The sequence below is a fragment of the Antechinus flavipes genome, chromosome 5 (genome assembly GCF_016432865.1).
Source record: "Antechinus flavipes isolate AdamAnt ecotype Samford, QLD, Australia chromosome 5, AdamAnt_v2, whole genome shotgun sequence".
In the NCBI taxonomy this organism is placed as follows: domain Eukaryota; kingdom Metazoa; phylum Chordata; class Mammalia; order Dasyuromorphia; family Dasyuridae; genus Antechinus; species Antechinus flavipes.
Window position 1 is genome coordinate 241,483,482 of NC_067402.1, and position 27,490 is coordinate 241,510,971.

The following is a 27,490-nucleotide window of genomic DNA, read 5'->3' on the forward strand; positions in this document are numbered from 1 at the left end:
TTCTGAAAATACTAGGTTTTATTCACACCCCAGTGGTAAACAATAACCTTAATAGGATGACTGAGTTTCTTTGTAAATCACTATGTCACATTAAAATACAAAAGTCCATAAACAAGCAGACAGTTAATAAACATTAGATGTGGTCTTACTGGAAATTCTTAACCGTATACTAGTCTCTTCTCAAATCAAATTTCAAAATGCTTTGTCTCTTAGTTAGTACAAGTCACTGCATTTCTCTAACAAAGTAATGAAGGCACAGCTAGTGCAAGCAGACTTAAACCCATTCAACTACTGGGCTGAAAAAATACTTTGGTTGGTTCTTCAGAAGGATTTCTTTTTTCTAAAACAATATTGGTCTCAACAGTTTGGATTATTTTCGCAGCTGCAGTCTAATAGCTACATGACAAAAGACTTCACAAGAACCAAACTATGTAGCAATGGACATGCGTTAGGGGATTCACTGCATTCTACATATCCGGCAGAAATTATACTATTAAAATGCTAGGTAGAATGAACCTATAGAGTTTGAACTGGTTCTTAAAAGTTCATTTTTTCTTTTTTTCCTTTTTTAACAAAAATTGTTTACTTGATTCTACCAAGAAAATACAAAACATAAGGCTGTAAGTAACTACTAGTTGTGTTTAGGCTGGGACAGTGCAGTAATCCTCAAGGCCACAGCACACACTGCTTACTGCTGCTTGCACTCGGCTGGGTTTGGATCTTTCTGTGGAAAGGAAGACAGAAAACAGTAATGTCACTTTCAGCAGTTCTCTGTAGCTATCAAAATTCCCAGGTAGTTCTTCTAATTCAAGGTAGAAAAAGTACAATTCCTAAGAATTCACTCAAAGAAATCACTCAGTTGTATGCTTGATAAAACAGACATGTGATGTCTGTTGATGATGGGAATTAGAAGCTTAACAGGCTTCCTTATACCTTAGACAAGGTATAAGCCCAAAACCTTAGGTTTTTTGCTCATTGAATCCAATATTTATATGACTTATTGAAAGGAAGGATTGAAAAGGAAGTTTTTTTTTAATTTTGCCATAATGTCAACAACAGATTAAAAAACAAAAATGAAGTTACAAGGGCAAAAAGATAGATATTAAATAAGATTTTTAAATAAGAGCTTCTAAAATCAGTAATACTTGATATTTTAATAAGATTTTAAATAAGATGATAAGGTTGATTCTGGAGAACAATGTTATATATTATATATTATGTAACAATTATATGTTATATAACATTATATATTTATATATTAAAATATGTATATTATATATAACAATATATATTCATCTTCAATTGTGAATGAATTTTTTTAAGGACAGTTTAAAGACATGAAAATAATGAGTAACAGACCTGGGGGGAAGGAGGAAAAGAACAAAATAAATATTTATAATTACATATATAACATTATATTTACATTATTAAATATAAAATATTTATTAACTATCTATTTGATACATATTATTACATGCCCAAAGAGCTTTAAAACTGTATATCCTCTGATCCAGATGTCTACTGGGTCTGTACCCCAAAGAGATAATAAAAAAGGGGAAAGGACCCACGTGCAAAAAATTGGAAACTGAGTGAATCCCCATTAGTTGGGGATTATGTTATTAAGTTATGTTATATGAATACAATGGAATATTGTTTGTTTCCTAAAAAATGATCAGCATTTCAGAGAGGTCTGGAGAGACTTTCATGAACTGATGGCTAACTAATATTATTTCGGAACATTGACAGGAGTCAGACACTGGGGCACTCTGGGAGATTGAGAGCCAGGACTACTCTGGGAGATACAGAAGCCCAGAAGCCCTCTCTCGGAGGTGCAACTAGATTTACTTCATCTCACATCACTGTGGGGGCTGGGCTCCTGCACTTTCCCCACTGAGACCAAACTGGTCTGAAAGGCTCTCGAGAAAGCCCCAAGTGAAGGAGGCAAGAGAGATTCATTCCATTTTCCACCTGGCTGGTTGAAGGACAAACCTTTGGATTTGGAGACATTTGGAGGGAGCTCTTGGAACCAAGCAGAAAGAAAAAATAACCAGGCTATTTTGGAAGGAGAAAATAAACATTTGCAATTTATCACCTGGCTGCGTTTTGAGATGATTATTACTTTCAACTGCAACTAAGGTTGCCTCCAGAAAGTCTCCCCAAGAAACCTGCTTTCTTCCAGAGAGAACTATTATTTTAAAGAACACCACCACCACATTTTGGCGCCCTGAATGTGGGACTGACAGTGGACTTGAGTGGAAAAGCCTGTGATCCTGATCCAGTAGAAAAGACTCCTCAACCCAGAATTGAGAGTGAGTACAACAAAGAAATTTTGTTAAAAGAATTAAAGTAGAATTTCAGCTAAGATGGGACAGAGGTTTAGAAAACAGCCTTCTGTTTCTGTTTAAGGAAAATGTTTAGAGAGCATTGTCAAAGTTATGGAAAGCCAAGGTTTGATTATAATTTTGCAGCAGATAACTGAACTTTTAGAAACTGTTAAAAACATATGTGAGTTGAACCAAGAGATAATAAAATGACTATGTGATGATCAACTTGGCTCTTTTCAACAATGAAGTGATTCAGGGTACTTCCCTGAGTCGTGAGATGGAGAGAGTCATCCCAATTCAAAAAGGACTATGGGGACTGAATGTGAATCACACCACTATTTTTGTTGTTTGCTGCTTGCCCTCTCTCATTTTTTCCCCCTTTTGATCCGATTTTTTTCTTGTACAGATGTGGAATGTGGAATAAATGTGGAAATATATTTAAAAGAATACACATGTTTACTATATTGGATTATTTTCTAAGGAAGGAGATAGAATGGAAAAAAAATTTTAAACAAGTTTTTGCAAGAATGAATGGTGAAAATTGTCTTTGAAAAATACAAAGCTATTTAAAAAATCTACTCTAGACAGAATTTTTCACAGGAAATATCCCAGAAAGTTGCAGAATTTTATAATCAGCGTCATGTTTATCTTTAAAAATCTCATCTTTGAGAACAGAAAAGTATTTCAAATGAAAAACATCAAAAATCTAGACATTTTTGAAAAGTATTATTTTCTTCTCTCACCTTCGGATCATATTCTGGATCATTTTCCTCATCAGCTTCTTCTTCCCCTTCCTATATTAAAGTTCAAAATGCATCCATGAAGTAGGTACAGTAGAAGAAATTTCATAATGTAGGCAGGTTAATCTAAATTATAGTATAGGTCAACAAGTTTTCATCATTACAAGACTTTGATGAAATATGTAATTTAATCTGAAAGCTTCTAATATGAAAATTTCCCAACACAACTCGAGACACATCCAGTCTGCTTTTATTGAAAAGATTTACTGCAGCCAACGTTGAAAAAATTTACTGCAGCTTTTGACTTCTTCAAAGAGCTGATAACCCTGCAGCAGAACAAAATTTTTAAATAAAACATTGTTGCTGATAGTTTTGCAGCTTATCTACTATATACATATACATAGTATACTTTTACCTGTAGAATTATAGCATATATTTTAAGATACATTCCTTTTTTGCTAATGTTTAATGTTATACCAAAAACCTAATGCTAATTTGTTATATATATTTAACAAAACACTATTTTAAAAATTTAGCTGTCTCATCTTGTAAATATTACCTCATCATCAGCCTCTTCACCTTCTTCATCATACTAAAAAAAAAAAAAAAAAATTTAATATGGCAAAATTAAAAACTACCAGAACCAAAGCTATCCTCTTACAGCATACTAGCATTTCTAGTTCTAACACTAATAAGACCAACCAGACCACTCCATCCCCAATTCACTGTAGAATAATAAATTGCTCGAGTCATCAAAAAATATTGAAGATAGGATCCTATATATAGATCTAATTCAATCTTCAAGAGAAAACTAATTCAGAAAGAGGAGAAACCCAAAGTTAACCAGTCAATTTTAGAATCAGTTTTCAACAGCATGATTGTAAAACAATTATTTCTCTGATATATTGTCAATGTTTAAAACAAATTTTATATAAAATTCAAATCTAATCATTTATCATGCCACTAGTGTTAATGTATGATATCATTTAAGAGATCTAACAAACATTATCTTTATCCATTCCAGAATAGTTAACAAGGAAAGTAACAGTTTTAGGATTCACAAGAGCTCTGTTCTCGTCAATGAGATAAGGAAATTCCATAAATATACCCAAGTCACTTTGTGATGACAATGTAATTCACGTTTAATTTAATTACTCTTTATTCATGAGCAAAAAAGGATCTTGCTCTCTAAAGGCAATACTCATCTTCACTTACATCATCATCATCATCTTCAATAGCTTCTCCTGTGAAGTATAATACTGATCTTGGGACTATACGCTCACGTAAAAAGTGACCAATTTCAAAGTCTGCTGCCAGGATAGCTTCTGCATCATCATCCTGTTCAAGATGACAGCATTTTATAAGTAAAAGATTGATAATTAATGACTAATTCCATCATTAATTCACCAATATATTATATATATTCATCATTATACAATTGGTATGGCAGCCATCTCAAATACACAAGAAACAGCACAGCTCTTTTCCTAGCTTATTTTTTTCAACCAAACCAAATACATAGCCAAAAATAAATAAAAAATGACTCATTTCTAATAATCTGAACCAGTGCTTTTAACCAATGTAAAGGGAGTCTTGAAAATGAACAAGAAAAACTATTTGTATTTTCAAGAAAGCACAAAAATAACATGCTCACATTTTATATCAAATATAGACACTACATTTTCTTCAGCGATCTCTTGGATTTAAGAGAAAGAATGAGAGTAAAAAAAAATCTCAAAATAACCTTGCCCCTCCTGGGATTTTAGAATTAGCTTATGTACATGGCTATGTGGCAAACAGTATAGGGGAGATGAGTATGAGAGAACTGAGCAAGTTAAATTAGATGATAGTTAAAAAATATAAATAAAAATAAGAGAATGTAATTGAGTAGCTTCATTAAGAAACCAAAAAATGTCAGGGCAGCTCAAGAGTTTTATATATAAGAATATATCTATCTATCTATATCTATATATATGCATACATTTATATATATATCAAAATATGTATAGTATATATTATGTATAACAATATATTAATCTGTCCGTTTCATTTTCAATTGTGAATCACAATTTTTTTTAAGGACAGTTTAAGGATATGAAAATAATGAGTAACAAATCAAGGGGGGGGGCGCGGAGAGGAGTGAGGGGGAAGGAAAAAAAAATATATATAATTATAATGTTTAATATATAATATATATTATATAAATGTTACATTAGATTATTAAATATATTTATTTTCTATTTGATGTTATATTTATATAAGTAATATATAACATAACAAATTACAAATAAACCATGTATAATCATTATGATAAATATGTAACAAATTACATATATGTTAATTATAAAAATGTGATATAAATTATTATATATTAATATATGTAAAATATATGTACGTACACACACTACACACACACACACACACACACAGTTTTTTTTTTTTTTTTAAACCTGCTAGGGCATTAAATTTTATTAAACCAAGACCTGACTTTAAGATGATTACAGGAAAGTGCTCTTAAAAAAAGTCCTGGTGGATATTCAGTAGTATGCATATGGTTTTAAAAACAGTTAAGCTCAAAAAACAAATTAAAATTCTTATCTTCTAAATGGGAAAAAACTTACCATAAAGAAAACGAGTTAATGGCAAAAATATTATTTCAGAATCAAATTCAGAATGCTTAAGCATATAAAGATATTGTAAAGAAATGCAACTGCCATGTATAGAAAAATATTTTATCAAACAGGAAAACACATAAAACTAATGTCTATCAACAGAACTATATAATGCATATAATGAGAATGTTATTAAAAATTATTAAATGAACAGATATAATTTTATATACTATCATGGCTAAATATAAATATTAGTTATTATATTAAATATAAATATAAATAACTATCAACATAAAAATATTCCATCACAAAAGGCATTCTGTTCATAAAAATTAACACTTCAAAATCTTTCTACATTAAATAATACACACCACCCCAAACCAACAAAATTAGGCACAACTTTCTCTATATAACTTATATAACTACATAACTTAATGCTACTACATTTCTCAGGATCCAGCAGGGGTCACCATAGCATCCAAGAATAACTAACTACTCTGACTTCCAGAACTGAGATGGCCTACAGAAGCACTTTGGGAACTAAATGTTCAAGCATAAGCAACTTCTGCAGGAGTAAATCCAATCATTAATAGGAAAATATTATTCTGTCCAGGAAGTGACCCTTGCAACATAGCATAAAAGCATTCTCATTTCACTGAAGAAACTTAAATGAATCTCAGACAACATGGGTATAAAAATATAAAAACTGGTACATCCTTCAAAAGCCTTTCAATCTCTACATTTTTGAAATTACTTTACTAAAGAAACCAACTGGACTCACCAAGTCTCCACTCTCAGGAACTACAGATAAATGAGAAGCAGGGAGAAAGAAAAATAAAAAGATTACTACCATAATATTGAATATAACTACCCAATCATCCACCCAATCTCAAACTGAAAAACTGTTTACCTTCAGGAGGAGAAAAGAAATTGAAGAAAGAATCGTTGGAAACTGTTTTTGTCACAGTACGAACAGTTCCACGTCCCTTGTGTTTTTGTTTCTTCTTAATAGTTTTCAAAGTGACATTTTTCCCTTTTTTCCAATCTACCTGACACCTTTGAAAAATAGGGATGTTTTCATTATAATTACAATACTAATTTTTAAAAATCCTCAAAAATAAACTAAAATGAACAAATATGCTATGAGTTTTATGTGAGCAACATGGTATTTGCCAATCGGCTTAAGTCCACAAACTTTCTTCTAAGAGCAGGTACTTTTTTTGATAAAAATAAATTTTAATACTTGAAATCAAGAATTTATCTAATATTTGGAAGAACTATAACTGTACATTAACATACACCAACCACCTGTTGATGGGAACACAAGGATAAAAAAAAAAAAAATTCTTGCCCTCAGGGAGAGAAAAATACAAATTGTACTGCGGAAAAATCATGTATGCAGACGTAAATACAAAATAATTTGGGGAAAAGGAGTAGGGAGATTTTAAAAAGGCCTCATGTAGAAAAGTCTAGGCAGAAGCATGGAGGACTATACAAATATAGTTATAGAAACTATGTTACTATTAAGATGCTGACAGAATAAAGAATTGTTCCTACTCCCACAATTTTCATTCTAGAAAATCTGTAACTCACAATATTAGAAATAGCTCCGATTCAATTATAGAGTAAGACATTCCTTTATAAATATATGTAAAACAATCTCACCCTGTGCAACTCATAATTTCTGGTCCGTCAAAGGAGAAGGGATCAGAATCATCTGGCTCTGACCGCATACGATATGTCTTGGTTAACATCTCATTTGTGAAATATTCATTGGGTTCAAAGTGAAATTCTAATGTAAAACTCTAAAGACAGTTGAAGACATTAAGATATAATTTGTTAAAATTTCTTTTGTTTCCACTCCAATAAATAAATACCTGTTTGACAGTACATTAATAAGCAATGCTAACCCAAAGTCCTTCTAACTGAACATAATTGTATTTTACTTGAAATTTTAAAAATGGTCAAATACCAAGAAGAGACGATATGCTAGGTTTGCTATATTTTCAGAAGAACTTTCATACATCCTTTCTTCCGCTTTTAAGTAATTACATTCCCCACCCTCCAATCTCTTTAACAGTCATGCTTCAAATTTCAAATTAGTGTTAAATTGTTTACCATAGGTTGGCCAGCATCTGAGAACTTCACTTTAATATCTTTCAAGTGCTTCAGAATAGGTTCATCATGTTCCTTCAAGTAAAATTATTTAAAAAAAAAAATTTCAAAATGGGTATTTCACCTCTTTTTTCAAGGCAACAACTCTTTCAACAAATTTGATCAATGCAATGGTTAAATTTATTTTCATTATTTTCATAATGCTTAACCAGTAAAATTATAAGCGTTAAGAAACTCAGGCCAAAAGAAAACCACAATGTGGATACTTTAAAAATCCCCTTCTACCCTTTTTCTGCCAAAAGAAGAAAAAATATTATTAAAACAGTGGCTCACATGTCATGATTTCAAAAGACAAGTAGATGTCACTGAGAACACTCAAGTGTTATGTGAAAACAGTCTAAAACATCAATCATTAGGAACTTTTCTTAAACTGTTAAATTATATATAAACAAAACAATTTTACATTGAGTTAAACATAAAATGTCTATTTAAATGTGATAAATACCAGTAGACAGGCAAAGATCTGAACATCCATGGAATTTTTACAATGTATTTCATTTACCTGAACCATATCACTGAGCAAATCAACATTTTTAAAAACAGTCAGCCAAAATTCAGGAATTCCTTTAGGATCTTCTTTTTCTTCATCTTTTTTCTCTTCTTCAAGCTTAGCCTTCTCTTTCATTTCCTCCTTGAAAAAATAAGAGTGTTAATTTACTTGTTAACTTAATTACTTAAGCACTTAACTACTCTTTCTGACTCACTTTAAAAAAAAGTTCATTTTTCTCCCAACCACCAAAAAAATAAAACAAGTACAGTGATAGTTTTGTACTGTAACATTTCTGTCCCACTACCTAATATATGAAATCATGTCAATTAAACACAGAGCAAAGTTGGCTTGGTACGATTTTAGCCACTCAAATACAGTAAAATCTAAATGGGTCACAAACAAAACTTTCTAAAATCCCTATTTAATATTGTTTAAAAATCTGTTTAAACAAGACATTTTACCTTAATGATTAAAAGTTGTACATTATAACAAAAAGTAACTCACTGAAATCTCTTCATCATCATCTGGTTTCCATTCACATTCTTCCTCTGTAGGTTCATAAATTGCATTGATGATTTCACTTCTCTGAAAAGATTAAATCCATAGCTTCTATCTTTAATTAGCAAAAACACTGTTTCACAAAATCCTGTATTTCTGTCAAGCAACAAACCCCAAATTAAGATAAACTGCCATTCTGCCCTTTTACCAATATTAAATAATGGTAATAACCATTTCAACATTAGGTCAAGAAACTAAAACATTTATTCTGTTCACTTTAATTGAAGACACAAATTTCTACTTTTTACAACTGTTATTACATTTTGGGTAAGATATGATAGGGTACATCACCTTATCAAAAAGTGGTTGGTAAAGAACAGCATATTTTCTTTCAAGAGCATGAACTTCCTCATAGAACTTGGCTTCTATCTGTGCACATTTCACCTGAAGGTTTTTGAGAGCATTCACACGTCGCTTAACTACTTTTGGCAAACTGAAATATTTAAAGAGAATCTATCATTATGTGAGTTCCTTTATTTTACTGATAAATCAGATCAAAAAAAATTTTTTTAGCAGTTTAGCAATTTTAGTGCACCATCAATGATAAAAGAATCGACTCTTCATATATAGGACTGCTTGCCATCTTGGGGTGGGAGGGTGGAGAGAGGGAGGGGAAAAAACGAAACATAAGCGAGTGCAAGGGATAATGTTGTAAAAAAATTATCCTGGTATGGATTCTGTCAATACAAAGTTATTATTAAATAAAATAAAATTTAAAATTAAAAAAAAAAAAAAGAATCGACTCTTAACCAAGTGGAACAGATGTTTTGTAATGGATTTTGCTCAACAAAATAAAATGCTAAGCAACTCATATAAAACTGATTTTTCAAAAATTAAGTTTCAGACCAATTAAACACAATTTAAAAAATTTACAGTCGACTATCATGAATCAATAATTAAAAGAGGGATTCCACTAATCAACTAAGTTAAAGAATGTTTTTGATTTACCTTCTATTTTCTTTCAAAATAGTTATATTTCATAGATACTTTCAAATTTTCAGACATATGACTTTAGTGACATTTGGTCAGTCATACATGATTTTGAATTTAACAAGTTGACATAAGTAAAAGTGATAAGTAAATATATAAGGAATACCTAAAAACCAAGTCTTTTCTGGTTGTTCTTTCCATTATCAAGAAAAGTTCCCCTTTCAGTTCATAGCTACCCTAACATTCTGTCACAGAGGAAAGACAAAACATACCACCTCTAATCCCAACCTACAAATGAGACAAAGACAGAGCTGTATAGTAACACTCACTGGACAAGAAGTGGATCTTTCATTTTCACCTCTGCCACAGACTAGTTAGGTGGCCTTCAGAAAAAATCACTTAACTTCAATAGCCTCAGTTTGTCTAAAGTGAGGGACTAGATCACTTAAGTCTTTTTCCATCCTTACATTTCTTGATCTCAGATCCTACATACTAAAATCCAAAATAAAGATTGCCAACATTAATGCTAAGTTATTTAAAGATTAAATAACTTGACAATTTTTTAAATTTCTGGCCTTAGACTAGATATGAGTAAAAAAATCAACTTTGCTATATGGAATGCTCAAAGGCACACCTGTACTACACCTATAGTCTAAAAAAATACTTATTATAAAATAGGATCTCTACCTTTCAATGTATCCAGTTGATGTTCCCACTAAACCATCCAATCTTTCTTGAAGAGCTGCAAGAATTTGAGGATTCTGCATCATCTGAACAGTCAACTGACGAGCTAAATTGAAGAAGGAATTTTTTTAAATTACAATAACTAACATATTAATATAGTCACATTTCCTATAAATCTGTGGTTTAAGAGATCTCAGCTTAGCCAAAATAAATAAATAAATGAACAGTAGGTTATAGAAAAGCACAATGGAGAAAAGCTGTCCTGAATCCTGGTAATGTTACCATATAGCATTACCACATGCTATAGGTTCTAAAGAGCAAATAAGTGTCAATTTAAAGTTTTAATTTTACTAATTTTTTACTAATAATATACTAATTATATTTATATATATTTATATAAAATATGTATTATATATGTAATTATATACAACATATATTAAATGATATATAAAATATATTTATATATTATATATAATATACATTATTGTATTATGTGTTTATGTATAATATTTTATATATATTATATCTAATTTTACAATAATTACTATATTATTGGTAATAATTACTATATTATTTATTATATAGTAATAATTACTATATTACATATTATATAGTAATAATTACTATTATAATTATTACATGGTAATAATTACTATATTATTTACTAATAATTATTATTTTACTAATAATTTACTATATGAATTTAGAAATTAAAGAAGCAAAATAACATCAGAATGTATTCTTATCTTTCATGTAGAAGAAAAAACATATCTGGCTAAAAAACTGCAACACATTTGTTTTTAAAAACTTATCTTTACGGGGCAGCTAGGTGGTGCAGTGAATAGAGCACCAGCACTGAAGTCAGGAAGATCTGAGTTCAAATATGGCTTCTTAATACTTCCTAGCTGCGTGACCCTGGACAAGTCACTTAACCCCAATTGCCTCAGCAAAAATACTCTTTATGGAGGATTTCATTTCTCCTTGAAAATCCAGTCCCTCAAAACATTTTTACAGTCAAAGGTTCTGATAAAGACCTCATTTCTAAAATATATAGAGAATTGACTCTAATTTATAAGAAATCAAGCCATTCTCCAATTGATAAATGGTCAAAGGATATGAACAGACAATTCTCAGACAAAGAAATTAAAACTATTTATAGCCATATGAAAATATGCTCCAAATCATTATTAATCAGAGAAATGCAAATTAAGACAACTCTGAGATACCACTACACACCTGTCAGATTGGCTAGAATGACAGGGAAAGATAATGCGGAATGTTGGAGGGGATGTGGGAAAACAGGGACACTGATACATTGTTGGTGGAATTGGGAACACATTTCTACTGGGCTTATACCCCAAAGAGATACTAAAGAAGGGAAAAGGACCTGTATGGGACAAAATGTTTGTGGCAGCCCTGTTTGTAGTGGCTAGAAGCTGGAAAATGAAGGGATGCCCATCAATTGGAGAATGGTTGAGTAAATTATGGTATATGAACGATATGGAATATTATTGTTCTGTAAGGAATGACCAGCAGGATGAATACAGAGGACTGGCAAGACTTACATGAACTGATGCCAAGTGAAATGAGCAGAACCAGGAGATCATTATATACACCTCAACAATGATACTGTTTGAGGATGTATTCTGATGGAAGTGGATCTCTTTGATAAAGAGAGCTAATTCAGTTTCAATTGCTCCAAGGATGGACAGAAGCAGCTGCACCCAAAGAAAGAACACTGGGAAATGAATATAAACTGCTTGCATTTTTGTTTTTCTCCCTGTGCAACAAGAGAACTGCTTGGTTCTGCACACATATATTGTATCTAGGATATACTGTAACCTATTTAACATGTAAAGGACTGCTTGCCATCTGGGGGAGGGGTGGAGGGAAGGAGGGGAAAAATCAGAACAGAAGTGAGTGCAAGGGATAATGCTGTAAAAAAAATTACCCTGGCATGGGTTCTGTCAATAAAAAGTTATTTAAAAAAAAAAAAAAAAATCCGGTCCCTCATTATGAAACTGTAGAGTGGGGGTCAACTTACTCTGATAGAGGGAATTCCCCAAGATAGTTCTTTACACTCAGGAAAATTATACATTCCCAAACAGGACAAAAGAACAAACATATGCAAGCGCGCAGGCATACATACACATACACATACACACATATACACAATCCAATGCTATAATAAGGAACATTCAAAGGATTCACCCCCACCCTTAAAAATTAGCTCAATAAATCCAAATAGGGTTGGAGGGTAAAGAGAGAAAGTTGGGCTAAAGCAGTAGCATTTGTAACTCAGTGAAGATACAGGTATCAGAAATTATTGGATTCCCATCAACAGACAAAGGCATTTACCTTTGCTATTTGCATCTTCACCAGTTTCTTCTTCTTCCACTTCTTCAACATCTTCCATATCTTGTTGGTCAAGTTCAGTTTCTTTGCTATAATTAACAATTGGAAGATTAACATTTACACGAAGTGAGAAAGAAAAATCTCAAAAATTCATTTCCCCTACACAAAATATTTTTTTAAATGATACACAACTTATAAGATGATCCAAAATTCTCTCAGTCTTTTGTGCTAAAGACAAAATCAACTTGTTACCTAATGGTTTAAAAAATAATTGGTTGTGACAGATAAAGAAAAACTATTTAAAGAAAAGAATCTTGAGCAAATGCTATAAGAGGAATCTATACCATGGAAGGGCTGGTCAAGAGGTTAGGATACAATTCCTTAACCTGAGATTCAACAAATCTGTGAACTCTAATTTTAAAAATATGGATTTTATCAGTTTAAAACATTTATAAGTAGAGATGCCTAAGGAATTCATGACATACAAAAAGGTTAAGAACTCTTGGTACAGGGCAACTTTCTAATCATTGTTCAGACTAGTTCATAATATAAAATAAACAAGATATCCTTGAAGTATCTCACCGTCTTAAACTACCTCACAATCTTTTTCAATTTTAAATCAGGAAGATAAAGGATGAAAGCAAAAGAGATGTCTATGTTTACAAGTGGTATTCATAAGTCTCTGCACCATTGAAATTTTAATGCTGCCATTGTAGGTATGATAAAAACCTAAAGTCCACTCCAATATTGCAAGATTCTTGAAAGCAGGTTTTCATTTTTTAATGTCTTCTATTTTTGACTAAACCCTACAAAAATCTGTGGCACATGGTAGGCACATAATAAATGCCTAATTAATGTAAATCATTTAAGTAAATCCTCAATGTTTAGAACTACTAACTACTCTGGGACACATGGCAGGCAAGCAACAGAAGCTAATCAAGTGGTGTGTTTAGGGAGAATTTTTTCACCTCTATTGTATTGAAGAACTCTAATAGAACAGCAATCAAATCCTCAAGAAATGGGAAAATAAAGCATTACCACATGAAGCATTTAACTATCAAGGCTTGATATTAAAAAAAAAAACCCTCAGGAAAATACCATTTTCCCAAAATGATATTCACACACTACTACTATAATAAAAGGGAAAGATAGGGCCAACATTTTTTATAATGCAAAGAACCAAATTACTTACTTGTCAATGTCCGCCATATTGTAAGACCTTTGTATATTTGAGATCTATAGAAATAAATGAAGTGTAAAAATTTTCATAAATAACAAATTGTTTGAAAAATAGAAAACACAACAGACATAATAACTCTAGGAAGCTAGGAGCCAACATTTCTTATAGCTCAGACCCATTCCCCATGGCAATTTTCACAAACAGCAATTCCTAGATTTCTGCTAAGATCATTTTTGTGACATGCAAAAGTTTGTGACTTTCCCTAGACTATCAAGAAAAGTTTCTGTCACCAAGTCAAACCAGGGTAAAAGACAATTAACAGAAAAAAGAATAATAAAAGGATGTTCCATCATTCTAGCCCGATTCCTGAATGAAAAAAAAAAACACTTGAAATTGATAGTCCAGTCTCTTCAGACACATAGGTCCACATGAAAATAAAATGACAAAGAGGATGAAACCAGGGGTCTGGCTATACAATTACTTTTCTCTGGAGTCTTTTAGGACTTACTTTAAAAAAAAAAGTCCCTAAAAGAGAATGATGGATTTTATCACTAGGTTCAAAGATCTAATAAGGAATTTTAAAATGCTGTTCAAAAAGATTTAAACTTATAATGGCTCCTATACACCTAACAAACTATAAAGAAAAATACTATAAGGTCAAATTGTTTTTATTGCACAGAATTTTGCTGAAATGAACCCAGTGGTGGGTTGTTATGACTACAGTGATAAAAATTTATGTTATGCAACCTTTAAGGTAGGCTTAAAGTATGTTATATCTTAACAGAAGGAAATAAAAAAGATGACCTTGGGATTAAGAGTTGGGTTCAAATTACCTTATCAAAAATTTTCATAGAAAGTAAAATTAATATGGATACAAAGGTACTTTAAAAAAGTCTTACATACTTAAATTTTAAAGGAATTATTTGTCAATGACACTGGGTGATTGATTCTGGCTTTTCAAATTGGCCCAGATCTTCTATAAAGCAAACAAAAATGTCTGGCAGTTACAAGAAAAATAGATTGGAAGGAAAGCTGAGCCCTGTATATAGTCTACTCCAATATTTCAAGAAGATGGGGGATAGAAAAAAAAGGTAATCCAAAAGGAGGTGATACTCCCACATAAAATTTGTGTAATTTGGTAACTAGACTAGATGAAGTGAAGATCAGCTATGATCAAGATTTTAGAGGGAATCTAAAACAAAACATTGGTCAGAAAGAATATCTCAGATTACAAAAAGGTCAATATATTAAGGAAGCTATGAGAACTTCCAGCCATGAAACCTGTCTTAAGAATCATTTCTAATGCAGAACTTGAAATTTGTCAGCTGCTTAAAACTTAAGTAAAAACATACCCCAAAACATCACTATAAATAATAATTCCATACAAAAAGTTTATTCACAAAAGCATAAAACTGGGAAGTCTAATCTTCTTGGAATATTCAAGAATCCCTTCTATTATACAGTGATAGGGTTCTTACTTAGCTTTCATTGTAAATCTAAATTCAAATAACCCTTTTGAAAATAACACCACTCAATTAAGTTTCTTGAAGGTTTCCCTAAAGCACAACAAGTTATACAAAGTAGGTTTGGGCATTTAGGCTAACTCTATGATTTGGAAAAATTATTACGTGAGGCCATTATAAAATGTAAAATTATATTAGTCTCTGATGCAAATATTTACTAACATTTCCTAAGAAAAGAATAATCAGGAGTTTTAGAATCTAGAAGCAAAGAGACTATATATCCCGGAACACTATCCCTATCCAGTTTCCAAACTAATAGACCAATTGTTTTTTATCTCTGCATGAGATGTGGAAAGGACATCTTAACATTATTACTGAGAATCGTCTTGGTGGTAGAGGGTTTTTACCAAAGCCTTCTGGCATTCTACAATAGACAAACAGGAGGTATTGTACAAGTTGCTTTTGACCAACTAGCTGCAGAGAGTTCAGAACAGATTTATTATCCCATAACAGTGTATGAGCAAATTTCTAAGGCTGCAATAAAAGCTTGGAATTCTCTCCCTGGACAGAAAGATGGAAATAATGCTTTCACAAAAATAGAGCAAGGTTCCAATGAACCTTTTGCAGATTTTGTGGGAGGTTTGCAAACAGCTGTAATAAGAACCATTGGAGATAATGCTGACACAGAAATAATGACTATTCATTTGGCTAAGGAAAATGCCAATGAGGTTTCCAAAAGAATTATATGGGGGCTAGACAAAGATGCTTCTTTGGAGGAGATCATAAGACGCTGTGCCACAGTGGCCACAAATGCTTTATTATGCCCAAACTATGATGAACATGGAAAGACAAGGTTCTTCTTGGCAAAGGAATTATAGAAAAATTCGTCGATGTTTTCAATATGGAAAAATTGGACATCTAAGAGCCCAATGTAGATACAGAGATACAATGAGAAGACAGGGTGAGAGAATAAAACCCAAAACCCCATGTCCAAAATGTAACCGAGGCTTTCACGGGGCCTCTGAATGTAGATTGCAGGGAAATGAGAGGCGGAGCCCAGCTTCAGGACCCCAGGTGGGGCAAGATGGCAGCCTTTAAGTTACACTCAGAGAGTCTTTAGAAATTCGATAGTAAGATATGATCAATCAACCAAAAGGCAAACAGATGGAAGAAGGAGATTACACAATCAATTAGCCAAAAGATAATCGGAGGGGAAAAGGGGATTGCAATTAGGAAAAACAGAGTTGTATGCAGTAGAGACTACTGAGATATCCCCTGGAGAGGTGAAATCTGTTCCTGTCCAGCCTATGGATCCCTTGCCTCCGGACACAGTAGGCTTGACCATTTCACCTCCTGAGGGTGCTTACAAAACAGTGGCCATCCACACACTGATGTGGGAAACTGGGGAATTTGTAGCTAATATCCCAGTCACTAACACAGGTAGAGAACCTGTGATTTATCAACCAGGAGTAGTAGTAGCATCAGGCTTACTGTTACATACCCCTGATAGACAATCTGATGATGGCAGAGTCCAGGAATATTTTAGACTGCAGCTGTGACAGATGACCGACCTATGCTCACTATTTATGTGAATGGAATACCACTAAAAGGATTGGTAGACACAGGTGCAGATCATACTGTAATTAGAGGTGCCAGCTGGCCCAGTCACTGGCCAAAGATTAAGGCAGACACCTATATGTCTGGTGTAGGAGGATCAATAGCAGCAGAAGTTAGTGCTGCCCCTATGAAATGGACATTTGAAAATGAAACAGGAGTTTTTACTCCTTTTGTGGTTGAAAAAATCCTCATCAATCTGTGGGGAAGAGACATTTTGCAGCAGATAGGATTACAATTAAGTACTTCGGCTTTTTAGGCAGGGCTGCTGTTGAAGGCCTGCCAGCACTCTCACCAGTTCCTATTCAGTGGAAAACTGATACACCAGTGTGGGTAGAACAGTGGTCCTTAACAAGAGATAAAATTCAGGCCTTAGTAGATATAGTGCAAAGCCTTCTGGCATTCTACAAGAAATAAAGCAATAAACATTTTAAAGAAATAAAGTCACAAAAATAATCATTCCTTTTTGCTCAATTTTTCTCTTGGGCTCATAAATTAGTTCAAAGATAAATATGGAGACCCATATAAATGTTTATAATTGTAAAAACAAAACTACACACCAACTTAATAATTTGCACAAAGACAAAAGAAAGAACAGAACAGAATACTTTACTATGACCATAAAATAAAACTTGTATGCACAAATGGAGAATGGAAGGGGTAATTTAAGGCAAGGTGGGGGGAAGACAACTTTATAACCATTTTGTACTTTTATAGAAATTGTGAGGTTGGGGGGAAAATCGCGAATGACCCATTTCCAAGCTTGTCAATTTTAAATACTCAAGTACTCCCAGTATTTGTACTGCCTTTATCTCTGCTATCCTACCAGCATATCATCCAAATACAATAATTTTCAAAAATTCTAATTATAGCTACTGTATTTCACAAAACGTCACTATCTATACAAGGAATCTTGCTCTTCCAGGACCAGTCTTCTACAAAATAAAAGCTTTTTCAAGTTTTATTTCTTTTCTGTTATGTTCCTAGGACTAAGGACATAAAAATCAACCAGAACCTTATGTATTTATACTGCAATGAAAAAGTTTGGGTCTCTGGGAATGACCTCTGTCTTCACGCCTAAAATCATCCCGGTTGTAATCATCTCTTGAATTCCATGACCGATCATCTTTTCTACCGTATCTGTCTTCATAGCGATTTCCTCCTCCTCTGTAATCATCTTGCTGATAGCCATTACCAAATGCTCTTCTACCACTGCCTCTCCTAGAATCAAAGCCTCTATCATAGTCTCTACTGTCCCTGTCATCATAACGATCCCAGCCTCCATATCAGTCCAAGTCCCATCGCGGACAATCACAATTCCAGTCTGAATCATAAGGATCACGATACTTGTCTCCAAACTTCATGGAGGGTAGTCATCAAAATTGTCTGTGGCAGAGCGAGTCCTCCAGTCTGTGTCAGTTTTGTCGGAATCCCAATTTCGATCCTGATCAAGGCCAAAGGAATAATCATCTCAGTCTTTATCCTATGCTTGATCAGCAACATCCACTTCTTCTGTTGCCTGTAGACTCTTCATTCAGGCTCAAAGCACTAAGCAGTGTGTCCAAGTCCTCAAACTCGGCATAACCAAAACCTTTCAACCTTTCTGGATTGCTGGGTTCACAGGGCAAACATACTGCACTGATATTTAACCCTCTAAAGAACTCCTTGATGGAATCCTCTGTCACATCATAGGGCAGGTTTCCTAGAAAAACGGTATAGGGTGGCGACTTGGGAAGATGGCTCCGATCAATATTGGGTTTCCAAGCAGGCCATGGAGCAGTGAGTAGAATGAAACAGTCAATTGGAGGTGCCCTGTCCATGTCGTCTTCATTACTGTGCCAAGTGGTGGAAACATCTCCTTCCAGGTCATCAGTTTCATCAACCCAGCTGACTGGTTTGGGCACAAAGGTGCTTCCTCCACCACCAGTGCCACCATCCTCAGCAAGGGAAGTCTGTCAAGGTGAGGGTCTTCCCCTTCTTATCATTCTTTTTAGCTGAAGCCGCCATGTTGAGACTCACAACTGATAAAGTACTTTTAAAATATGGTACTCATTACAAATAACTTTCATAAACATCTCATTCATGATTTAGTAAGTATGGGGTTTTCTTTTGTTTATTCCCCATCCCCCCAACAGACCTATCAACTCTTGTACAGACCTATCAACTCTTGTTAAACCAGCCTCAACCGGTCACATCAATTTTAAACAAGATGCTATTATATTTTTTTATCCAACAAATTGAACCTTCACCCAAACTAGTATCTCTTCAATGAATTAAAGAAAGCCAAAATTAGTGTACAAAGCCTAAAGAGTGTAATAAAATACCCATGTATGCCACTCTTAATACATTTAAGGTTTTTTTCTACTGGTTTACTATGGTGATGATATTTAGAATTTACTCCATTATTGTTTACTGAAAACTAGTTAATGATTAATTTACATTGTAATTGTAAATCATCAAAATTAAGAGTTCACACTGATAAAATGCTTTATGGCTTACAAAGTGCTTTACATGTTTTCAGTTAATCTTCATATTAACCCTGAAACATAGGTGCTATTATTTTCATTTTACAATTGAACAAACTGAGGCTGAAAAGTTAGTTTGCTCCGATCACACCAACTTACTAAAGCTCCTGAATATCTGAATTTACCTTCCTAATTCCAACACCAGTGCTCTATCCATTACACCATATCCTACTATTTAATAAACAGTATTTACAGATGATTTTCAATGATCCCTGTGTTGTTGTTTATCCTGATATACTCCAATCCCCTTCCATTATTAAATTGGCTGGAATCACTAGGAGTGATAAGTTATTTTCCAGCTTTCACTGTCCCAGTTACACATTATAACTTACCCTTTGTGAATTATTCCCCACAAAGAACTATCTTTAGTAAAATGCAGGACTCAAAGCTCCCAGCTTTGGATTTTGGAATCTAACTAACACAGAAAGGACATTCTTGTTCAGTAAGGACTTCTAGAAAGAGCATTATATACATAGATCTTTTGCAGTTGGAGAAATAGCAAAGGGAGCAAAATTATGACAAAGGATGGGGAATGTTGGGATAAGGGAAGGTTATTTTAAATGACAAAGTGACAAGTCTGAAAAAAATTGTATAGGAACTTCAAGTGAGAGGAATATCATTGGAAATGATCAAGGTGTGCTCCCCAAACAATCACAGATTTAATTCCCATCCATTTCAGTGCTTTATGTAGCTCCTGTAAATCCTCCAAACAATTTCTGAAATTCCTACTGGAGTGAAAGGCTTCCTCTAACCCATATGTATGTATATGCTACCTTGAGTACTTATTCCTTCGTGATTTATTATGTTTGATTTTATATCTTATTTTATATAGTTATATACCAATGGTGAAGTAAAAATTTCTCGAGTTAAAAGAGGTCATGAATGGAAAAAGTTTTAAAAATCCTGATATAGAAGACCTGGGTTCAAGTCCTCCCTCAAATACTTATTAGCTATAAGACTCTGGCAACTTCTGAATTTCAGATTCCTCTACTATACAATGATTGGGAGGGGTTGGGGGGGAGGGGGGAAACGGGCATTTGGATTAAATAAGCTCTAGTGCTCCTTTCAGCTCTAAATCTATGATTCTGTGGACTCTCACTTAGGATTCCCTTCTTTTCCATTTGCAGCACAACTAGACTACTGAAAATATTAAAATATCATCTTTAGACTACATCTTTGCCTCCAATCATTCAAAAGACACTGCTACCAAAAGAAATCTTCCAAATGCACAGTCTGAAGAGATCACTCCCAATATTACAAAATACAATCTTTCACCTGACATTTAAGATACTTTACAATCTGGCTCCAATTTGATTTATTTCATGTATACTAATATATGTATTACACATAACACATAAGCTCTTTGTACCTAGCACAGTGTTGAAGTAGTTAATTTTTTCTAATTTCCAATTTTACATGCACTCTATAAATCAAAAGGAACCCCTAACTATTCTCTCCAAATTCAGGCAAGCAAAGTTAACGACTGCAAACAAGCAACTTATTCCTGGAAAGCATTCCCCTCAACTCAGGCTTTTAGAATTCTTTTCTTTCCAAGCACAACTAAAGCGACTCTTTTCTTCTATTAGGCCTCTTCAACCCTAACCCTGATCTCAAAGGCCTCTTTCCCTCCAATTCAGAGAACACTGTTGTCTGAACCGTTATCTACACTACATTTTTACACTTCAAGTTGTATTTTTCACCCTTCTCATAGAAGTTCCTTTCTTCACAGAATGATATCAAAGAGTGAATTTGAACCTTAATTCATCAAAATAATTTACTAGCAATGTTACTATTATTTATTTCATCTGTGCTGGTTGACTATATACGAATTTGGGGAAATGCTACATTTCAATTAGAGGTTAAAGGAAAAATGTAACTTTCCCTTTTCTATCCAAGTTCAGATTCTCCCTTCCCTCCGAAATCTACCCCAGGTAATCAATCTTGCTCTAAAGTACCTTTAAGTATATCTTGAAAACATTTGGTACTCCAAATAACTTATTTGGATACTCAGGCATTTACTTACAAGTTTACATCCCTTCTTTACCCTCTCAAAACTGCATCCAATGGTAAAAACCTACCTTTAAAAATTTTTCTTTATTAAAAAAAAAAAAAAAGGCTTCCCAAAGGATCTCTCTGTCATCTGAAATCATCTAGTACTTAATATCTACCTTATAGTATCTTAATATCTATTTTTGCATGAGGAACAGCCCATGAAAAGAAGAGACTGAAAGAGAAGAGAAATGAAAGAGAATGAAAATCGGGGAACGAATCATTTTTGTTAAGAATATAAGGGAAAAAATAGGCAATAAATCTTTTTTTTAAAAAGCTAGACAACAATAATACTAAAAATCACCATTTATTAAGCATCTAATAAATATTTGTGCAACATCTATTATGTAAGGTACTGAGCTAATAAATACTTTACAAATGCACTCATTTGACTCCCAGAACAACCTGATAAGGTAAGATATTCTTATGCTTGTTGGGTGACCTTCTTAAGGTCACACAGTATATGTCTAAGGCAGGATTTTAAGTGCAGTCCTGTTGACTCCAGGTTCAGCACTCTACATAATTCACTTAAGCTGGCTGAAGTCATATGGTGAAAACTAGGGCAGAGGAGATTCAATTCAGCATCATTAATGATCATTTTTGATATTAACACACTCCCCCCTAAATTAATGACAAAAAGGGCAGAGACCCTTTTTATTTTTCATCTCTATCTAGTACTTAGCATAATGTCTAGCACCTTCAGTGTCCCCTCTTTTGAAGGGCTAAATTGAAGATAATGTAAAAGCCATCCAGAAAGAAATCTGTCAAGTTACACAAATTTAGTTCTGGAAATTAATTATCATCCTCTTTTACAGATGAGCAATCTATGGAAAAGGCTGTAAAATCACAAGGAAATAGCACTGTGGATCCAAAAGGAGTTCAAAAACTGGTTCTCAAGGCAATTTCAAAAGGAAAAGTTTATACCTACAACTTCCAATTTGATTTTGAAGTCTAACATTTGTGTGTTCATAGTCTAGTACGTTTATTGAAAAAAAGACCAGGTTTCATTTGTCATGAAAACATTCAGTTCCAGCTATATTAAATACTAAATAAATATCTATATTAAGTATAATATCTAAACAAAATACCATGAAACTTAGTGAGTTACTTTTAATACATGTTAAAAATTGAGAAACAAGAACCACAGAATCAAGGGTAGTGCTAAAATGGCATTCAAGTCCAATCCTTTCATTTTACACAGGAGGAAAAACTCTTGGGGTTACTTATGACCCAGTCACACAGTTATCTCATAAGATTAAAAAACATGTCAGGTCTTCCTCACTTCAAACAAGGCTGGCTTCCTATCTACCACATCACTTTGCTGTCAAGAAAAAAAAAAAGCAATCAAGAAAAACTGTTGGTCAAATGAGTTAATCAGCAGGCCCAGAAGGGAAGTTGATACTTGTAAATGACAAAAAATGCCCCCAAACCTTTACAGTAATACTAAAGTAATATTCAGTTTCCCTCAAGTTCAAGTCACAGCAGTTTTCTCTAGCATATATATTAAAGTCTAGACTGTGTGTGTGTGTGTGTATGCATACATATTAGATATATAATAATCTTTTCTGATAGATGAAATAAAATTTATTTTATTTCATAGAATTTTTCATAGCATTTGCTTCTATTGAGTAAATGCAGTGTTGTCGAGAGTCCAAGGGCAGGGGCCTCACTAATTAGTCAGCCAAGACTAGATTTAAAAAATGTCTATTTTGACATTCCTTAACAAATTTTTCCAGAGATATCATGTAAAAGTGGACTAACACAGTTTGCTTAGGAGCCAGGAAAAGCCTAGATTCAAATTCTAAGCCAAGATAAATCACTTAACTTCTTAGTGTCCCAGCCAACTCTCTGACTTTTAAGGTATTGATCTACACATTTAGAGGAAGTTCCCTCAAGGAAAATTGCCTATATAAAACAGAAGGTCAAATTTCATCCAGCCCTTCCCAAATTAATTAAATGTATTGAGACTACCAAAAATACAGTATAAACAATCTGAACAGGAAAAAATAATTTAATTTTATTTCTTCAGTCTGTGAGGTAAATTCCTAATCTAGAAGGGCAAAAAGATATTTAATGAAAAACAGCCTTGGATAGTGGCTAGAAGTGGCCCAGAAAGCCAGAAAAATCTTAGTTCAAGTCCTTTTTCTTAAGATGGTGACTATGTAAGCTCACAAGCGTTCTTAGGGACCCAAATAGGTACTGACACTGATAAAAAGTATTTAAGTCACTTGGGAGGTCACTATAGCAGTCAAATTCCGGATCTAGTCCCCTATCTTTCTAATGAATCAGCAGCTTTCATAGGATAATAGATTTAGATTTAGAAATCATTTAACAGATGTGGCAAAACAGAGCAGAGTGAGTTATCCGGAGTCACAGAGCTTTAATTAATAAGGAAGAAAACAAATAGGGACAGTTAGGACCTATGATTCTATTAGTATAGGAGACTCCCAGAGAAAAGAACCTGCTGCCTCTTACCAATGCAGATTAGCACCTCCTCCGCATACTTCAGAGATGTTTACCGCACTAAATTAAACTACTTGACTAGGGTCACTCAGCCAAGTATGAGAGGTGAATCCAGGTCTTCTCAATTTCAGGCCCAGCACTGCTTCCCTTCCTCTGAGCAATCAAACCAAATTCTGATTTGGCTAAGACAGACACAAATAAGTACCCCAAATTTCTGTTACAAGTTTTTGCAAATAGCTTTTAGACCCTACCTAATAACTAAAATTGAAGATTTGCCAGACTGGTCTGTCGTCAGTGTTTAATCAAAAAGGCCACCGGGAGGAGATATTTTAAAGTCAAAAAGGATGTTTATTCATTTTTTTTTCCCTTTTTGGCAAAGATTTTAACTACCTCAAGATTTCTTGATGAAAGAATAAGGAAAGGGTGGAGTCAGAAGGCAAGGAGAGAAATGATGAAGGGAAAAGTAAGGGAGGATAATTAAAGAGGGTTGGGGGAAGGGGAGAATAGTACGAAGTGGTGTGGGGGGGAATGAGGAAGGGGATGAGGAGAGGGCGAGCGGAAAATGATGAGGGGAAGGAGTGGAAAATGATAAGGGAAAGGAGAGTGGAGAATGATGAGGGGAAGGGAAGTGAAGAATGATAAGGGGAGGGGGAGTGGAGAATGAGGGGGAAAGGCAGGGGGGAATGACTGCAGAGAGTGTCGAGGGCTAAAGAGGAGAGGCAGCACTCCCGAGAAAACGGCGGCCATGCAGCGACTACCACGTGTTGCAGGCAGCGGATAAACGTCGCCTCAGCCCAGATCCCAACTTTGCCGCCGCCTCCCGGGGACCAGAGGCCCGACAAGGGGCAGAGCCCCCATCACCACGCTCCCTCGTGGTGGTCGCATGAGCTCTTCCGATTACCGCCCATACATACACAAATTCCCACAGGCGCGCGCGCGAGAAATGCGCTCCCGTGACTACGAGCAGCCCCCACCACCGGCCTTGCCTGCCTCCCTCCTCCTCACGACCACATCAGCCCAAACTCAGGCTCCACGTCTAGGTTCCGTGGCCCCCGGTCCTCACACTCCTCACTCTTGCCCCCGCCCCGGCCCCGGCTGCCGTCTTCTCCCATGGGGGCTGATCTCAGCCAAGACCCAGGCCCCGGACACTCCTACGTCCGTGCACAGACCCTTCACTCTGCCCCAACCCCGACCAGACTAGTCCAACCCAGGCCCGGGAAAAGCAGGCGAGCCTCGCTGGATCTCCCCCCCCCCCCCCCCCGCCCCGGACCCAGTCGGCCGTTGGAAGCCCCGCGCGCTCGCTCCCCTCCCTTCCCGCTTCCGTTACCCGCGGCTGCTGCAGGGACCAAGAGCTCGGAGCTGCGCAGGTTGTGACTCAGGGCGGCGGCGGCAACTGCGGCGGGAGGAGACGAAAGAGGCGGAGGAGGAAGAGGAAGAGAAGGAGGCGGTGCCCTGAGCAGATGGCGCTAAAAAAAGACCCGAGATCCCGCCGCTCGCGCTCATATACAATTAGCGTCAGCACGTAAGTGCCCGTCACCTTCCTCCTCTTCCCCTCCCCTCCGGCAGTCACCTAGGTAACGCAGAGTAGGGCGGGACTGGAGTTGGGTGCCTAGCAACAGGGCCACCTTCTAGCACACATTCTAGCCTTCTCTTCCTCCTCTGTTCTCCGACTAACACCCTAGCTGCTCTCTAGTATAGAGCTCACCTTCCCGGGGTCAAACGCCCCCAGATTTTTCCGCGTGCGTGCGCGCGCACAAGAACGCGGTAAAGAAATCCCGGCTCGAGCTCTGCCAGCGAGCCTTGTCCTTGCCCTGCTTTGCCCTGCCCACTAAATGCCCACCCTCCTTCCGACCCCGTACTGTCGTTCTAGCCCTGCCGAAGGTTCACCCTCTGCCCTGCTCAGCCCCTGACCATACATTCACCGTGAGTGCAGCCGGCTTTGGGTGACACCTCCTCCTTTCGTTCCCTTGAAGCTGTAGCCTCTTCCCTTCTCCCGCTTCTGTTTACTCCAGTGATTAGTATTTATTTAGCGCTCATTACGTGCCAAGCACCATGCTAAGGGCCAGTGGGGAAAGAAATGGGGTGGGAGGAGGGAGAAGCACCATATTTACCTGCACTCTCGGAGCTCGCGTTCAGAAAGGAAAAACAGCATGAAAATAAAAATGTACATACGATAAAAGATAGACGATACAAAGCGTGCATACCTTTCTGTTCTGCTCACCGAGCTCTTTAATGAGAGCAACCTCCTTGTGCCTTCAAGTCTCGGAGCAAGCGCCCTTAAGGGGAAGTCTATCGCGAAATCGCTCAAATCAGTCAAATTTGGTGGCTATTTTCTCAGCCAGTGCTAAACTGACTCATTTTTTAACTCCCTAAAACCTCCCTTTTCCTTCCCCCACTGGAAACTTCATACTGTGATTAAATTCCTAGACTGAGGGGAGTCATTTACTCTTAATCATCCAATTTAGCAAATCATCTTCACTGTTTTCACTGATGCAATACTTTTCCCAAGCAACCCCCCAGCCCTACCCATTCTCGTGAAAGTTAGCTGCCTCCAGCTGGTTGCTATGCTGATACCCTTAACCAACCCCACTAGTATGCAGATTCCTTCCATCTCCTTGCCTTTTCTGAGGTTTTTTTTTTCTTCTTTATAATCCTCCTCCTTCATTAGCTCTATAATCCTTCCCAACCCCGCTTATTTTAAAAACATTCATGAAAAGTTAAAATTAGCTGTATCAATAATCACAGAATCTTGGGAAGCAGGTGCTAATACCACTTTACAGATTAGGAATTGAGACAGGACAGGTGATTTGTCCAGGGCCACAAAACTAATATCTGAGGTCACAGTTAAATTCAGGCTTTCAAGTTTCAGGCCCAGTGCTCTATCTGCTAAGCCACATGGATGCTGCTTTCCAGCCAATCTCAACCTATCCAAAGAAAACTTCATAAATGTTGAGTGAGTTCCACACAGTCTCAACAGAGAAGTAACTAGCCTCTGATAACTGAATAGCTCATTATGGATCAATCCATGACCAGTTCTCAGAGCTTCAGTCTTCAGTTCCTACTTCTGATACTTGAGAAGTCAAGTCAAGGCAGCTGCCACAACTTGTCCACTTTAGCTGAGCAGCTACAAAGCTGTTACAAGGGGTCAGAATTGACGATCTGGAGCTGGCAAGCAGGACCCTTTTTAGGCAGACAGGTTGGTTTGTAATAACTTTTGACTGAACCCAGCTTTTTTCACCATCCTGATTGGGGACTCAGAGTCCTCAGATGAACTTGGAATCAGATACCAGAATAAATCCCAATATGTTAGCCTACTCAAATTCTCATC

At 35.4% G+C, this 27,490-nt stretch overlaps 1 protein-coding gene and 1 pseudogene across 5 annotated transcripts; both read right to left on the reverse strand.

The window, feature by feature from the left end:
• Window positions 1-26,501, reverse strand: NAP1L1 (nucleosome assembly protein 1 like 1). Of its 5 annotated transcripts, none has more exons than XM_051961265.1 (15): window positions 26,367-26,501; window positions 14,061-14,104; window positions 12,872-12,957; window positions 10,517-10,619; window positions 9,191-9,332; window positions 8,846-8,926; window positions 8,354-8,482; window positions 7,795-7,866; window positions 7,342-7,481; window positions 6,587-6,732; window positions 6,458-6,477; window positions 4,280-4,402; window positions 3,624-3,656; window positions 3,068-3,118; window positions 1-724 (listed from the first exon to the last, which is right to left on the reverse strand). In XM_051961265.1, exons 2-15 carry the CDS (start codon window positions 14,075-14,077, stop codon window positions 689-691), a joined length of 1,179 nt encoding a protein of 392 aa, XP_051817225.1. In that variant the 5' UTR covers window positions 14,078-14,104; window positions 26,367-26,501; the 3' UTR covers window positions 1-688. The 5 variants fall into 5 exon arrangements, with proteins under 5 accessions (XP_051817225.1, XP_051817227.1, XP_051817224.1 ...); XM_051961267.1 differs by lacking the exon at window positions 26,367-26,501 and adding an exon at window positions 25,490-25,661 and having other exon boundaries at window positions 8,354-8,479; XM_051961264.1 differs by lacking the exon at window positions 26,367-26,501 and adding an exon at window positions 25,490-25,661.
• On the reverse strand, window positions 17,795-19,550 carry LOC127537915 (eukaryotic translation initiation factor 4B-like; annotated as a pseudogene).
• Window positions 26,502-27,490: the final 989 nt, after the last annotated feature.